The sequence below is a fragment of the Heterodontus francisci genome, chromosome 26 (assembly GCF_036365525.1).
Source record: "Heterodontus francisci isolate sHetFra1 chromosome 26, sHetFra1.hap1, whole genome shotgun sequence".
NCBI classification, from domain to species: Eukaryota; Metazoa; Chordata; class Chondrichthyes; order Heterodontiformes; family Heterodontidae; genus Heterodontus; species Heterodontus francisci.
Window position 1 is genome coordinate 51,126,701 of NC_090396.1, and position 16,998 is coordinate 51,143,698.

Here is a 16,998-nt window from a genome sequence, read left to right on the forward strand (position 1 = left end):
ACTCCCACGACTTGTGATCAATGTCACACGATTTCATGTCGCGTTTGCAGACGTCTTTATAGCGGAGACATGGACGGCCGGTGGGTCTGATACCAGTGGCGAGCTCGCTGTACAATGTGTCTTTGGGGATCCTGCCATCTTCCATGCGGCTCACATGGCCAAGCCTCTAGTATGAAGACCATTTGCCATCAGAATTCGTTTGTTTTCTGCAAAAGAAATTATATTACACGTGAAGTGGCCAGTTTAGAAGATGGAAACCACCAGAGGAATTGACAGTCCACATGAATTTATGACAAAATTCTTTTTGAAAAACAAATAGTTTTGAAACTGTTGAGGAAGAAATGTCAATGCACAGACTTTGGATGGATTTTCGCCTACTGGCATTTCTAGTTATAACAGCAGCAACAACAACAAACATTTATGTAGTGCCTTTAATATAGAAAAATGTCCCAAGGCACTTGACAGAAGCATAATCAGACAAAGGTTGTTGCCAAGCCAAGGGAGGAGATAGTGGGAGGGGGAATAAAAGCTTGGTCAAAGAGTTGGGCTTTGAACAAGAAGTAGGAGGTGGAGGGGTCGATAGGCACTGTTGCAGAAAGCGAAAATCCATCCAAAGTCTGTGCAATGACATTTCTTCCTCAACAGTTTCAAAACTATTTGTTTTTCAAAAAGAATTTTGTCATAAATTCATGTGGACTGCCAGTTCCTCTGGTGGTTTCCATCTTCCAAACTGGCCACTTCACGTGTAGTATAATTTCTTTTGCAGAAAACAAACAAATTCTGGTGACAAATGGTCTTTATACTAGAGTTTTAATAGTGTATTAGTTACAGAACTGAACAAGTAATTCAGAGGCCTGGACACATCAGTATTTAAGTTCAAAACTGACAATGGCAGTTTGAGAATTTGAACTCCGTGGCAACATCATCCCATAATTTTGCTTTGTCATTACACCCTTTGGAAGGATACGCGTCTCTACTCCCTCTTCTAAATTAGTTTCTTTCTAGTTTTACTCCCCTTCTCAAATTCATCAAATGAGTAAACCTAATTGAGTTTAAATGATATGGAGGAGGAACATTCTTGTAATATAAAATTTGCTGATGACCCTTTTGCCATGTGGCCAGAAGTATAATGAAGTTCGGTAATATTCAAAGTGAACTAGGCAATGAAGTGGATCGGTTAAGACACTCTTTCTTGCGTACACATTTGATGTTTCCTGCTCCAGAGTGCATGACCTTATCATTCATCCACATTTAAATTCCACTGAGCCATCAGTTATAGCAGAATATTGCAATACCCTTCTCCCTAATTGTTTATAACTAGTGCAAACATCATTGGAGCTTTGATGGATCAAATGTCCTAGTCTCTTCCCTTGCTTCCTTCTGTGTTATTGCTGTGAGACATTTTATCAGCTATGTGCTTAGGGGGAACAAGTACTGTACTAGCAAGTGATCTCGAAAGATGAGAAGACTGTACAACTGCTAGAATATGAGGGAGAAGAATTGCTTTGTGTAATGACACTGTAAATAAATTTACAAAGTAAGTGCTTGAGATCTGACTACACATAATGACCCAAGCAGTTCATTTCCTATAATTGTGCATCACAATATTTACATTTTAACCTTTCTTTACTCAGTTTATTTTTACAGATGATCTGTTTTTTATTCACTAACACAGGAATCGGTCACCCAGCTCTGCATTCAAATCTACCACCGGGATTTCCAGCTTCGATGCCAAGTGCCATGCAGACAGTATTCCCACTTTCCCAAGATCCCTCAGCCCAGCTTGTTATCCTTCCTACTGAGCCACCAGCACCACACCCAACTCCTCATCACCTTGGTAATGCACTGTATTAATGGTGTGCAGATTAGGCGCGTAAAATTCATTTATTACTTTTGACATTTTTTTTACATGATCTATTTGACCTTGTATATTCTTTAAACAAGATAAACAGATAAAACTTGATAAAATTCAACTAGTGTCACAATTACTGTTCCTGAAAATTTGCATGTCTATCCTCATCCATTTTGTAATGGTTACAGATTTATTTGTAAATAGATATGGTTGTGAAACTCTTTAGAATGCCTGTAAGATTGTAAAGACACTTAAATACAAGTTTTCTCTTTCTCTTTCTTTTTTCTCTCTCTCCCTAGCGCACCCATTAGTGTGGTTCTGTACAAAAGTAAAATGTACAATATAATGTGGGAAACCACAATGTAAAAGAGATTCAATGATAAAACAATACATTTGATATTTCCTTTCCTTTTTATAATTTATAACAAAATTAAATGGATGTAAAAAGGTCTCTATAATAAAGACCAGATGGGAAAAGGAAGTCCTTTCTAGCGAGTGCAGGTCATGTGAATCCTTGCATGTTGTTAACTTTGATAAAAGCTTGATTTTTATCTTTGCTAATTTTATCTTTTTAGTCCAGGTAAATTGGACTTGTTGTGGTCTTCCTATTATCCTTTGTGTTGAGGTGTCACAGTAAACATAGCAAACAGCAATGGGAAAGCAGACTACTATTAGTTCATCATGTCATGAAGAGGTGAAACATATTCCCTTTCAAATCCCGGAATGGCCGAATAATTCTCCTTTTGCTGGATTTAATTCCATATCATTTTCACTTGACATGTATAATTAAAACATATTTAGAAATGTATTGAAAATCAGATCCATATGTTTTTGTGTTGTACATCATCACAACCCATTTTCTTTTAAAGATATAAATAGATTTAAGTAAAATAACTTCAAACAGAAATGTATGATTTTTCACATGGCCTAAGATCATAGCATCGATTTGAAATAGATTTTTCCAAGCAATTTGTATCACATATTCCCTAGTCATTAATAATGCATGTTGGCATTGAGAGGAGGAAGGATTACTAAGGGGCCTGAGTCTGAATCCAAACTTAACTACAGAGGATAAAAGCCATGACTTTATTGGGAGGATGAAGTCCAGTGCTTCCAATTTAATTCCCAGCAAACAGGAATCCCTATCAAAACTGCCTGTGCTTTGACACTAATGAACATAAGTTCTACAATCTGATTCAGATAGCCTAGATTGAGAGGCTATGTATAAATAGAAATTTACACTGCAATAAACATATGCTCAACCTGAATTGGGAGTAAGTGCATAAAGGAATAAAATATTTCGTTCCTCAACCTTTATCCTAACACACCGACAAATTCACCAAGACACTTTTTCACAAAACAGTAGGGTTAGCTCGGCAGTCCCATGCTCTGCATGGAGCCATGCCCAAAGGGAGTGTGTGCCTGAGAGCCAGGGTTATAGTTCTGTAGCCCTATCACCGACCAAGTGCTTCCTTTGAGTACGGCTCCCGATGGAAGCATGGGATTCTGAATTTATCCTAATATAATCCAACTAAAAATGTATCCAAGCAGGTAATTTACATTGTTGTGGAAGTTGCTGATATAGGAGTTGTCAATAACAATCTGTCGAACATAATAATATCTGAGAGGACATCCTGTGGCATTGCTCTGGCAAGTGGGAATTATATAAATTTGTAATGTATTTGCCAATTTCACATTGTGGTTCAAAAGTACTCAACATTTTAGGATTGTTTTGCATCCATAACAAAGCATGAAGTTCCTAGAGTGACATCTTGGCATTACGATAGATATTGTTTTTAATATTTTATCAATATGAAAAATGTTCCGACATAAATACTGTCAGCTTGCTGTGAAGCAATGTTCTCTTCGCATTTGAAACTTGGGTTCAAATTAAGTTGAAATATATGGATGAAAATTTCGACTCTAGTGGCCATTATTGTCCTGACTGAAATTAGTTTGACCAATCTTAATGGGCATGGACAAAACTACACATATTTTGGCAGTCAGTTCACATTGTTACTCAAATTAGCACTCAAATTAATGTTTTAGAAAATTGAAATGCTGCATTAATGAAGTAAAACATTTTTTTAACTGACAGATTGAAGTGAAGCACCAAGGCCAGAGTGCAATCAATGCATTACCATGATTAGCAAGGTTCATTTATAAGTAATGATTGGGTGGTTCGAAGTCTGGGTTTGACCAGCCAGATGATCTCTATAAGAAGGGAGAAACTGAGGGAAATTAGGAGTTCCACAATTTTTAGCTCCTGTGCAATGTGATTTTAACTCAATCGGGATGCAGAGAAGTGGAAGAATACTGAGGACAACATATCTGCAGTTTAGTAAAAACAAGGAAGAAAGGTTCAGAAAAGCATTGACTGTAGTAATATTGAGAACATGGAGAGAAATGATCTAATTGAGAGCAAACAAAGGAGGCCATGGTTGAGGAAGAGATTGACCCAGGGAGTAAGCTTCCTTGTCTTCTATTTTTGACAGGAAAGTCGAGAAAGCTTGGAGGAAGCTTTAGCAATTGAGGACATGTGGGAGTTCCATTTGAGAGCAGAGTAGATAGTGAGACCAAGAATGTTGATAGATGAAGAAGGACTAGTTTGGAGTCCTCTATTGTAGGAGGTTGCAGCTATTGGCTAGACTTGAGGTATACTTGAAGAAACTGACTTTGAATAATTGAAAGAAACCAGATTGGCATTGCTCCTTGAAGAAAAGCTGCAGATGTAGATTTAGTGGATTAGCATTTGCATTGTAGGAGAATTGGAGAGCACTCGGGGTCTATGATCTGAAGGCAATTGATGAATGTAAAGTGGAATCATGAGCAGAAATCTGGATGATGTTGAATGATTAGTGAAGAATGAATAGATTGAGACAGTAGACTGAGTCCTGGGGACTCCCAAGTTAATGGAAGAAAATTCAGAGGATAAGCCATCAACTGCAGCAAAGATAGAACAATTTGAGAGAAAACAAGATGTGTACATATTTCTGGTTGGAGGCCAAATGATGGTAACTTATTCAGAAGCCAGTAGTTGTCAGACTTTTCATTGTTCATTGTTCGACCAGTGCTATGTGAATTCTACACCTAACACACCCAATAATTAATATGGGGGTGGGTATAGGTTGCAGTGTGATGCATGAGTCGAAAGATGTCCTATAATTCAGCATTGCAATTTCCCCAATTGTCTCGGCATTCAAGACAAGGTAATTAAAAACTCTGCTGCGATGTGAATGTCAAGAATCACCGACATGCTTCTGATGTAGCCTGATGAAATCTGCTAGGTACTAGATTGAGATAGACTCTAAAGCTGAACGATATTTTTTGTAAATTTAAATCATTCAATTTTAATAAGAACTAGGTTGGTTTCTATATTAAGTTGCATAATCAGATAATTTCTTTATTGATTGTAATGTAAAATGATCTCAAAATGAATGCTGCAATATGTCAGAACAACAGGGTGTCTTTGAAGTGAAGATACCCACTGTGATATTATCTAAATATAATTCTTTCTTTGCTGGGATCTTCCAGCTGAAGTGATGGATCCCGCACACTCTCTCTGGCCACCTATTTATCCAGCACGAGCGCCCACATCACATATGCAGCATCCAGGGCAGCTTTCAGTGTACCCTCGCTCCCAGCTTCTCCGGCAGCAGGAACTCTACATGCTGCAACAACAGCATCAGCAGCACCAACAACAGCAGCAGCAGCAACGGGCACAAGCACTTGAACTCCAACGGCACTCACAACTAGTGGTGAGGAAAGAATGCAATGAATGGCGGAGCAGGCGCGAGGGGCCGAGTGGCCTACTTCTGCTCCTGCTCCTAATTCGTATGTTTGAATGAATTTTGTTTGCATAGCTTTTTTTTTGACAATTTATATTTTGTCCTCCATTCCCACATTTTTCACAACACCCCACATTCAGCTTGACTGATTCCTATGCAAAGAGCATCCCTCCTTTTGTAGCTGTAAATCCGTTCTGACTAAATATTTTGATGAATGAAAAGGATCGTATAATATTTTACTCAAAGGGGAAAGTAATGATACCAAGGCTCTAACCTCAACTGGAGTTTTGATAGTGTCTGTTTTGTCTCAGCTCCCTCTCGTGCTACAAAACTAATTGAGTGATCCCATGGGAGTTTGAAAGTATGAGAAGAAATTGTGAGAAGACACTCTCAAATTGGAAGTGAGAATCCCCAATGGAGCTTGTAAACTTAAATCATAAATGCACATTTCATTGACAAAGTGCAGCTCTATTTGATTCAGATAACTATCTCTCTGCTACCAATTTAAGAATTAACCTATTTTTGAAAATAGAGACATGTTGTCGAAGCTTTTCGTCTTGCCCTCATCAGAACAATCTGCAAGAATAACCAATATAAGGGAAAACAACAACTTATACTGCATGAGAAGAGAGTGCTGATTGGTTGGCAAGTGAACTCTGATTGGTAGAGGCATTGCCATGGAAAATGCACCAGTTACAGTGACTGACAGTTAACTTCCAAGCTTTGTTTGAAATTTAAACCAGGCAGCTTGACACTGATTGGTCAAGGCATTGCCCTGAGAAATGAACCAGCGAATGGCTGTCACTTATTTTGTTCAGCTGAAACAGGCGCAATGTTTGTACATATTCTTTCTATCTGCAAAGAACAAGGCCCTGTGTATTAATATATGTAGCTTCCAGTACGCGCAAATGCACCACGCTGCGAGCCCTACTGACAATCTTCAGTTGGTTGTCAGCGTAATTCTTAGCACACTGTGCATTCTCCATGGCAACGGTTATTCCATTACTCTTGCAATTGTCCTGATGAGTGTAAGACGAAAAGCTTCGACAACATGTCTCTATTTTCAGCAATACTCAAGTTCTGTACTATTACATGACTCTAACCTATTTTTGTTAGGCAAAGGTGTGAAGGGTTATGGAATCAAGGTGGGTGGATGAAATTAAAATACAGACCAGCCATGATCTAATTAAATGACAGAATAGGCTTGAGGGGTTGAGTGGCCGATTCCTCTCCTGATGTTTCTAAGTAACCCAATGTTTAGATTTGATGTGCTCTAACATACTTGTAGGAAAATGGAAAGAAACAAATTTGACTCTGATATTAACAGTCTCAGTTGACCATTTGAATACTGTCTTTTCCTTAGGATCATCGGAAGGCAGAGGAGCGTCGAATAGAAGCAGAAGAACATACTCTAGAGAGGAATAGGAGATCAAACAAAACAGTTGCCTTAAACTCTCCCAAGAGTCTTTCTTCACCTGTCATACTGCCGGCTGGCATGTGTTCTGCCAAACTTTCACCATGCCACCATTCTCCTTCTCTAGGACCCAAGTCAGGTTGTCCCACCCCCCAGCCCCCTGCAGTGTGTCCTTTAGCTTCTTGTCCTTCTTCTGATCCTGCCATTGTCCCACAGTCCTCAGCAGTCAACCCTCCTTCATCCCAGAATTCCACAGGGAATCAAACAGCTGCAAAGAGAGCAGAAAGACAGCCACCTCAACATTATCCAGAACCTTTTGAGCCAGGTATGAACACAATTATATCAACAACACAAATAAGGTACAAATGTTTTGCGCAGAATTGAAAGGCTCCAGTTATTGTGAGTCCTGGTACTTCAAAATCTGACAGTATCACTAGACTACAGATATTTCGTAGAGCAGTGGCCCACTGCCAGGGGGTTAGTATATACTATAAAAAAGATAGACTTCTTGATATTTACTAAAATGAAAGAGACTGGCTGGTCTAAAGGTGTATGAATCTGTGTTCCACAGATGCCCCACTCTATTTTCTCCTTTCCAGCAGTAGAAATACTGGTAGCTGTTAGAAGTCCATTGAGAGACTGATATGAAGATCGATGCATAAATCAATGGCAGATGGATACAGTTAGTGTGCCTCTTGCAGTTTCTACAGCTCAGACTCTTTTTGTCTGAAGCAACACTCCAGTTGTGTGTTCTGGGAATGATTAGTAGAAGCTAATACAACAAGGAGTGTAGAAGAGCATGCCAGGAGCAGCACCAGGCATACCTAAAAATGAGATGCTAATTTGGTGAAATGAAAACACAGGACTACATGCATGATAGAGGAGACAACATTTGATAGAGCTAAGCATTCCCACAACCAACGAATCAAATCAAAGTTCTGCAGTCCTGCCACATCCAATCATGAATGGTGGTGGACAATTAAAACAACTAACAGGAGGATGAGCTTCCACAAACATCCCCATCACCAATGATGGGGGTGCCCAACACGTCAGTGCAAAAGACAAGGCTGATGCTTTGCAACCAATTTCAGCCAGATGTGCCAAGTGGATAATCCATCTCGTCCTCCTCCTGAGGTCCCCAGCATCATAGATGCTAGGCTTCAGCCAATACAATTTACTCCACATGCTAACAAGAAATGGCTGAAGGCACTGGATATAGCAAAAGCTATGGGCCCTGACAACATCTTGGCTGTAGTACTGAAGACTTTTGCTCCAGAATTAGCTACGCCTCTAATCAAGCTGTTCCTGTGCAGCTGCAACACTGGTATCTACCCGACAATGTGGAAAGTTGCTCAGGTATATCTTGTCCACAAAAAGCAGGACAAATCCAATCCAACCAATTAATGCCCCATCAGGCCATACTCAATGATCAGCAAATGATGGAAGGTGTCGCCAACAGTGCTATCAAGTGGGACTTGCTCAGCAACAACCTGCTCACTGATGCTCAGTTTGGGTTCTGCCAGGACCACTCAGCTCCTGACCTCATTACAAGCTTGATCCAAACATGGACAAAAGAGCTGAACTCCAGCAGTGAGGTGAGAGGGACTGCCCTTGACATCAAGGCAGTATTTGACTGAGTGTGGCATCAAGGAGCCCGAGCAAAATTGAAATCAATGGGAATCAGGGCAAAAATTGGTTGGTCATGCCTCGCACAAAAGAAGATGGGCGTGGCTATTGAAGACCCGGGACATTACAACAGGATCTTCATCTTCAGCTGCTTCATCAATGACTTCCCTCCACCATAAGGTTAGAAGTAACAGTGGCACAGTGGTTAGCACTGCAGCCTCACAGCTCCAGGGACCCGGGTTCGATTCTGGGTACTGCCTGTGTGGAGTTTGCAAGTTCTCCCTGTGTCTGCGTGGGTTTTCTCCGGGTGCTCCGGTTTCCTCCCACAAGCCAAAAGACTTGCAGGTTGGTAGGTAAATTGGCCATCACAAATTGTCACTAGTATAGGTAGGTGGTAGGGAAATATGGGGACAGGTGGGGATGTTTGGTAGGAATGTGGGATTAGTGTAGGATTAGTATAAGTGGGTGGTTGATGGTCGGCGCAGACTCGGTGGGCCGAAGGGCCTGTTTCGGTGCTGTATCTCTAATCTAATCTAAAAGTAGGGATGGTCGCTGATGATTGCACAATGTTCAATATATTTTGCAATTTCTCAGATACTGAAGCAGTCTGTGCCCGCAACTGATAAGTGGCACGTAACATTCATGCCACACAGGTGGCAGACAATGACTATCTCCAACATGAGAGAATCTAACTCTCTTCCCCTGATGTTCAATGGCATTATCATCGCTGAATGCTCACTATCAACATCCTGGGGTTACCATTGACCAGAAACTGAACTGGACCAGCCATATAAATACTGTGGCTACAAGAGCAGGCCAGAGGCTGGGAATTCTGTGGCGAGTAGAGTAACTCACCTCCTGACTCCTCAATGCCTGCCCACCTTCTTCAAGGCACAAGTCAGGAGTGTGATGGAATACTCTCCACTTGCCTGGATGAGTGCAGCTCCAACAACACTCAAGAAGCTCCACACCGTCCAGGACAAAGCACCCTTCTTAATTAACACCCCATCCACCAGCTTAAACATTCACTTCCTCCACCACTGGCACACAGTGGCAGCAGTGTGTACCATCTACAAAATGCACTGCACCAACTTGCCAAGGCTCCTTAGACAGCATCTTACAAACCCGTGACCTCTATTACCTAGAAGGACAAGGGCAACAGACACATGGGAACACCACCACCTACAAGTTTCCCTCCAAGCCACACACCATCATGACTTGGAACTATATCGCCCGTTCCTTCACTGTCACTGGGTCAAAATCCTGGAACTCCCTTCCTAACAGCACTGTGGGTGTACCTACACTAGATGGACTGCAGCAGTTCACGAAGACAGCTCACCACCACCAAGGGCAATTAGGGATGGGCAATAGATGCTGGCCTTGCCAGCGACGCTCACTTCCCATGAACAAGCAAACAAAAATCTTGGGGAAGGGCAGAAAAAGCAATGGTTTGACATTTCTGCTTATAGGGATATTCTCTTAACAAATGGAGTCTTTTAAGAGAGCATTGACATTTGTGAACACGGCCAGGAGAATATTGATAAATGGGCAGGTTTTGAGTTTTTGGTTGAAAGAAAATTCACTATTAGCCACTGAGTAGATGATCCGATACTCTTTGCTACTCTGAACAGGGTTAAATTCACCTGGTTTCAGCAAGTAAGATCAACCAGTTTTCATTGGACAAATGGGTGAAAATAAATGACAATAAATGCTCATCCCCATGAGCATGGAAGCATCTGTGACTCAGATTGTCTCACTTCTCTGGAGAAAAAAAAGGAAATAATCATCAAAGAAAAATATTGTATAGAAAACCCTTGTTCTCAAGGGTTTTTTAATCTCAAAGTACTTTACATAATGCTTAAATCTTACAACTTGTCATAAGAATCTGCTGAAAGTGCCTTACTGGCACCCTAAAGCCCAGCTATTATGTCTAAGCAACACACAAGACACTAAAATCCAATATATTTCCTTCTAATTTTCAAGGTTAGATGATATGCAGTTGCTGAAATTCTTTTGTTTTATTTTGAAGAGAAAAGGAGGAAAAAGCCTGGGAGATAGAAACCTTTTTCTCCTTCAGCAGTCCTTGGGAAGGAAGCAGTTTGGTGGAAGGATACATATTCATCTGGTGGTTATGTCAAAGAGGCGGATGGATACCATTAATTACACTCAGCCGATGACAAGGTAGTCAGGTTGCCGCCAACCAGAATGAAGTCAGGGGCACCTTCAGAATTCTTGGGGAAGACAGACTAATAACATTTGTTGCTTGAACTCAGTGTCAGCTGTATAATCGGATGGCAGAGAGATTATCAGTTCAGGGTGGAGGGCGTTGCAATGACCAGGTTGAACCCTTTCACCCTTATAAACAAGTTGATAACCTTGCCCACAGTTTCCAAGTGTAGCAGAACCTCTGCTCCTGCTTCCACTGCACTTTTGTTTTTTTTTTGTTCAGTTAATAATTTTTAACATTTTTGCAGCAGTTTGTAAATGCAGGACACCTGAACAAAAGAGATTTTCTCTTGCATTTTCAAAAATTGACATAGAGTAAGCATCATGGCATTACAATTATAGACACTATAAGTGATGATTCATTCATTCAGATATGTTCAATTTATCAGAGTGGAAAGAGGAATAAATTAAAATGGACTTTGCACAGGAACTGCATTGACCTAAGCACCCTACAGATCACACTTCCTGTTTTGTAGAATAGGATGATACACCCAAAAAAACCACCATGGAGAGTTACATACCAGAAAGATCTGAACAATTTACTTGGAGTTGCTCCACCACCATGGTAGAAAGGAAGCCTATATCTTTAGAAAACCATTTCTTCCAGTAAAGCCACATTGAATATTCTCAGATCTGGTGAACTGTGAGGGTTAATCATGCTTGTATTGGATAAAACATACTTCTTCTCACTCTCTGTTCCAGATCTCCCACCTGGTTACACATACACAGCCATTGCCATGGGCTACAGTTCCCCTACTCCACTTGTGCACTCTGCTGATCCCGCAGACCCTGAAACTATGCAACCTGTCACCACGGCGGCTGAACCAGAGCAGTCTAGAACCTTTACGCCTGGTGCGAAAATTCACTGTGATACTCAGTCAAGCATGGTGGAGGAGGCAAACCCCACTGACAAACGGATCGCAACGAATGACCTGGATGTCGTAGAGCAAAACACAGACAAGGTTCTCTGCACTTCAGAAGAAAAGGAGACAGTAAATGCATTGCTAGCAGAGAATTCAACTGTGGAGCAACTTGAGTCATCTATGAAAGAAAACATGGAATGCTCAAGGCATTTGCTTGCTTCTCAGGGAATTGTCACTGATGAAGGACTTACAGGAGAAGGAGGAGGACAAAATAATTCAGTGACGGAGTCACCTCATTCAGCCAGTGAATCCATAACGTTAACCAATGAAACATTGGACGTGAGAAACTCTGACCACTTGGGTTCGATAGCTGAGACTGACTTAAACCAGGAATGCAAAATTGTTGAAGAAGTCAAACAGGTAAATCAAGATGAAGATTCAGAAATTAGCCATGATGCCTCAGAGAGGGATGAAGTTTTCAAGTGGAGATTGGACTGCATGGCAGGGATGAATGCTCTCGTGGCAGCTGGCCTCAGCATGGGAGAGCTCTTTGCTTTAGAGCCTGAGGTTCCCAGCGCCCCCATACCACCTTCACACCCTACAACCTCAACCTTTTACCCCTGCTCAGGGATGCATGGAATAGCACTGCTGAGTGAACTGGCTGAACTCGAGCAGCAACGACAAAACTGTGATGGCAACAGTCAAGGTAAGTGCCTTAACTTATGCATCCCTACTCTGCTTCAATAACACTGTCTGCATGATGACTCTTCAATTAGTCATTTTTACTTTCTAATTATTGATTTTCGCTATGATTGGAAAATCCTCCCCACCAGAAAAAAAATTTAAATGGAAGAACCTGGGTTGTGACAAAAGATTATGATTTTTAAATATCCTGATATTAAATGGAATTTCAAAATAAAAATCGATCCAATTGTTCAGTAAGTTTATCCAGAGAGTAACTGGATAATGCAGAATAACAAAAGAAAGAACAAAATAACGTTGATGTAGCACTATCTCATGTCGTCAAGAAATCCCAAAACAGATTACAACCAATGAATTAGTTTTGAAGTGCAGTTGCTGACATGACAGCCTATTCACACATATCACAAACTGCAAATGGGTTAAGAGAGGAATATCATCCAGAGAACTATCCATTCTCTTTATGAAGTCATGGAACTTTTACATCCACCGAAGCATGCAGACAGTGCATTGGTTTAACGTCTCATCCAAAAACCCTTTTAGGGATTCCGGGATTGATCTCTGGTGTGTGCTGGGTTAGATGATCTGAGCGAGGATAGTGGTAGGGGCAGAGCTATTGGGTCTCAACACTCCTAAATTAAAAATTGACATTAAAAAAGGGAATGTCAGCCACAGTTCCTGTTGCTTACTATCCAGTGACACGTGGTGGAATTGTGTGTGTGAGGTCAGAATTGTGCTTGGCTATAGTGTCTAACAGCCTGTCAACACTCACTATCATGACTCAGGCATCAATAACGGTCACTTGGATGAGCTCCCAGATGGCAGTCAGTGTCTATGGGACTCTATTCCACCAAGTAGTCAACACCTTCAAGGAGGGTAGTGGAGATGCGAAAAGGAGAAAATGTATTTTCTTAAACTAGCATGAATTCCTAATGGAGGGAATGGCAGCTTTTTGAAATTCAGGGATTTTGCCCATCTGGTTTTACACTACCTGGGATTCTATTTGCATCATATAAGCAGAAGTGCAAGGGTGCACTTAACTGACAATTTTTGGGACAGCAAGCACGAATCAGTGAAATGTTGTTAGTTTATTGTGTATTATACTGTTGAAGTTCTAGTTATTCGAATAAAATGCTGCTTCGAACTAAAAATCCTATTTCAGCAAAAGGTAAGGTTTGTGATGATACTTTAAACCAATTGGGCAATTACTCAATTACAAACCTGTCAGGTGTCAGCCTTGGCTCAGTGGCAGCATCTTCATCTCTAAGCCAGAAGATCATAGATTCAAACCTGATTCTAGAGACTTGAGCACTTAACCTAGGCTGGCACTTCAGTGCAGTACTGAGAGAGTGCTGTATTGTTGGAGGTGCCATCTTACAGATGGAGATGTAAAACTGGAGCCCTGTCTGATCCTAATGTGCTACTCAAAGATGAACAAGAGAGTTCCCCTAGTGTCCTGGCCATTGTTTATCCCTCAACCAGTACCTAAAACAGTTGATCTGATCTTTTGATTGATATTTGTGGAGCCCTACTCTGCATAAAATTGGCTGATGCATTTGCTACATAAGTACGATTCAAAAATGCTTTATCGGCTGTAAAGTGCTATAAATAAATGCAGGTTCTTTCTTTTATAAAGCAACAATAAAATAAATGTATACAAGTTAAAAAGCACCTCTTAGTTGGAAGATATGCGTAAAAGCAACATTGCCAAAATATGACTTATACTTGTGCAGTACCTCTAATGTAACAAAATTCCCATGGAACTTCAGAAAGAGGGGTGGGAAAATGGACACTGATCAGGAGTTAAAAGAAGAGTTAAAGGAGACAGTTGAAAATGTAAAATTTCAGGACATTTATGAAGGTAGGGAATATGTCATAACGCAGAGGTGAAGCCCAAAGTGCAAACTCAAACTGAAGACTGTGCCACCGAAGGGAAGGGACAATTGTCCAGATTCAATGGAGAGAAAGGTTGCAAGCTGGGATATAGGCCAGTGGGAGGTTTCAGAGACAGGGTGAGACAAGGGGCTTTGAAGCAGATTTATAAATGAGGGTGAGAACTTTATGATCTTACCAGTTCATTCACCATATTTTGAAATGTTTTCTGAATAAAAATATTTCACAATAGAGATACAGCACTGAAACAGGCCCTTCGGCCCACCGAGTCTGTGCCAACCATCAGCCACCCATTAATACTAATCCCATATTCCTACAACATTCCCACCTTCCCTCAATTCCCCTACCTATACTAGGGGCAATTTACAATGGCCAATTTACCTATCAACCTACAAGTCTTTGGCTGTGGGAGAAAACCAGAGCACCCGGCGCAAACCCACACAGTCACAGGGAGAACTTGCAAACTCTGCACAGGCAGTGCCCAGAATCGAACCTGGGTTGCTGGAGCTGTGAGGCTGCGGTGCTAACCACTGCGCCACCCAATGAAATGCTTTTGCTTACCAGCCACTTTTAAAAAGCATCCCCTGGTTTTAAACTGGTACATGGCGGAGCATGATTAGTTTTCGTAACTGCCTAAGCTTTTCACTACAATTGATAGTTTTGAACAAGGATGAGGGAAACAATTTGGTCATTACTACTCACAAATGATACGAGAATGCTAAAGATATTTTAAATGAAATTATATAATCCATTTACAATGAATCGACTTTGTAACCAAGGCTTTAGGGAATATATTCATATAAAAACAGACCTTTTTATAATTCATTTTTTATTGCAGCACAGGTCACAGAAGGATGTGGTGCAAGGGATCAAATTAGTGTATCGTTTCTTTTTTGGTATTTATAGAACAAACACGGGCACAATGCAACAATGACTTATTTCCTGAATATCAAAACCTTCAAGCTGTTGCCAAAAAAAATCCTCAGAGCCTGAAGCCCCTCTCTCTTAGTGTTTCAAAAAGATAAAGAACTTGTCTTGTAAAACAAATCTCCCCAAAGGCCTGTATTTCACTCTGATCTCAAAACATTGAGAGAAAACAATGCCAAGCAGCTGTGATGTTGGCCCAGCACAATCAAACACTTCCTTTTGCCCACATCAGCATGGCAGAACCCTCTCTGATCACTTCCTGCAGCTTTCAGGCAGCTGTTTCACACAGGGAGCGACTTTCCCGTGACATCAACACTTTACAAGCAAAACAAGACATAAAATCCTCATTTGGAAAAATGTAAAGCTGAGAAAAGAGAAGGCGAACAGATTGTTTAGATTTAACTACTTTACAGAATGAGTGCTCAGCGGAGGTAAATTAATGTAGCCACATTCAACAGGGAGCTGGACAGTCTTTTGTCAAAGGATATAAGAATGAGAGTAGAGTGTAGCATGTTTTAAACTTTGGAACCTCTCCCCCTCCCAGATAGGTGTATATCGGTCTTGTACATTTAATATGGTCAATTTACTTTCTCTGATTGCACAAATCTATCTTCGTGATTGAGATCTTATTAGAAAGTGGAAACAAATTGCTTGAGGTGGCTCTTTGTTGTCAGAAATTTACTTTCTGTCAAAACTAGCACTCCTTTATTTAAGTGTAGTTGTTTGCCAAGAAATGTAGAATAGGCTGCTACAGGCCCACATTCTTATTCATTAGCTATGGGAACCTATTGGTGAAAAATCTCTAAATATAAAATATAAAATAATAAAATAAAAAATATAAAACAAACCTTGCAGGTCAACTATAAATTTATGCTATGTAAACGTCAACTTTAGGTTTAAAACATTTCAGGAGTTTTAGAATATTGTTATACTGTCCCTAAATGTTCTCCACCCCCACCCCCATACCTTATGTTTTTTGTAACGGAGGTCAGGGTTGCCATTGGTGACAATATTTCAATATAAATGAGGTCTGCTAACACCTTTCATGATCTTTGGATTTCCGAAAGTGTTCTTCATCCATTGAAGTACTTTTGAATTATAGTCACTGTTGTATTGTAGGGAAACACTGTGCACACAGTGGGCTGGATTTCATAGTCCTGCCACCACGGAACATGGCAGCAGTTCCCCATGGGACCCGTTCCACTGCACTGCCACGATTATGTGGCGGGCGTCCACTTTACATATTGATGGCGGCCGCACCCCCACCCCCCCAATCATGTGGCAGGGGTGGTCTTGGCGACGCTGTTCACAGCATCACATTTTGAAAGAGCAGGTGCTGGCGCCATTTTTAAAAGGTTGCCAGCCCTGCAAACAGCATACCATGATGCAGAGTTCACCCCTTCCCCAACTCGGTGGCGTCAGCTTTCCCTGGATGGGAAATTGAAGGCATGTGAGTGCCGCAAGTTGCGCTAAGGATCAGGAACTGAAGGTAAGAGCATTGCAGTTTGCATTTTAATTCATGCAGAGATGTAATTTAAATATGCAAGCTCGTGCCCCATTGCAAAGCGGTGGAGGGGGCGTCACGGAGCTTCCCCACCGCTGGGAAGATTGGGCCCAGCAATCCCAGTGTTGGGTTCCGTGGCGGCCACTGCCGCTCCGATTCTCCAGCACCCCCTCCCCCCCCACTCCGCACCCCACCACGCGCCACGG

At 41.2% G+C, this 16,998-nt stretch overlaps 1 protein-coding gene across 6 annotated transcripts in view; it reads left to right on the forward strand.

Annotated features, from left to right (window-relative positions):
- Positions 1 to 16,998, forward strand: part of bahcc1b (BAH domain and coiled-coil containing 1b) — a 476,710-nt gene that overhangs the window by 359,157 nt on the left and 100,555 nt on the right. For all 6 annotated transcript variants that reach the window (XM_068058204.1, XM_068058206.1, XM_068058205.1 and 3 more), the window contains 4 exons: positions 1,676 to 1,837; positions 5,387 to 5,610; positions 7,004 to 7,379; positions 11,609 to 12,475. In XM_068058204.1, the coding sequence (XP_067914305.1) occupies positions 1,676 to 1,837; positions 5,387 to 5,610; positions 7,004 to 7,379; positions 11,609 to 12,475 (1,629 nt within the window). The remainder of the gene's footprint in view (positions 1 to 1,675; positions 1,838 to 5,386; positions 5,611 to 7,003; positions 7,380 to 11,608; positions 12,476 to 16,998) is intronic.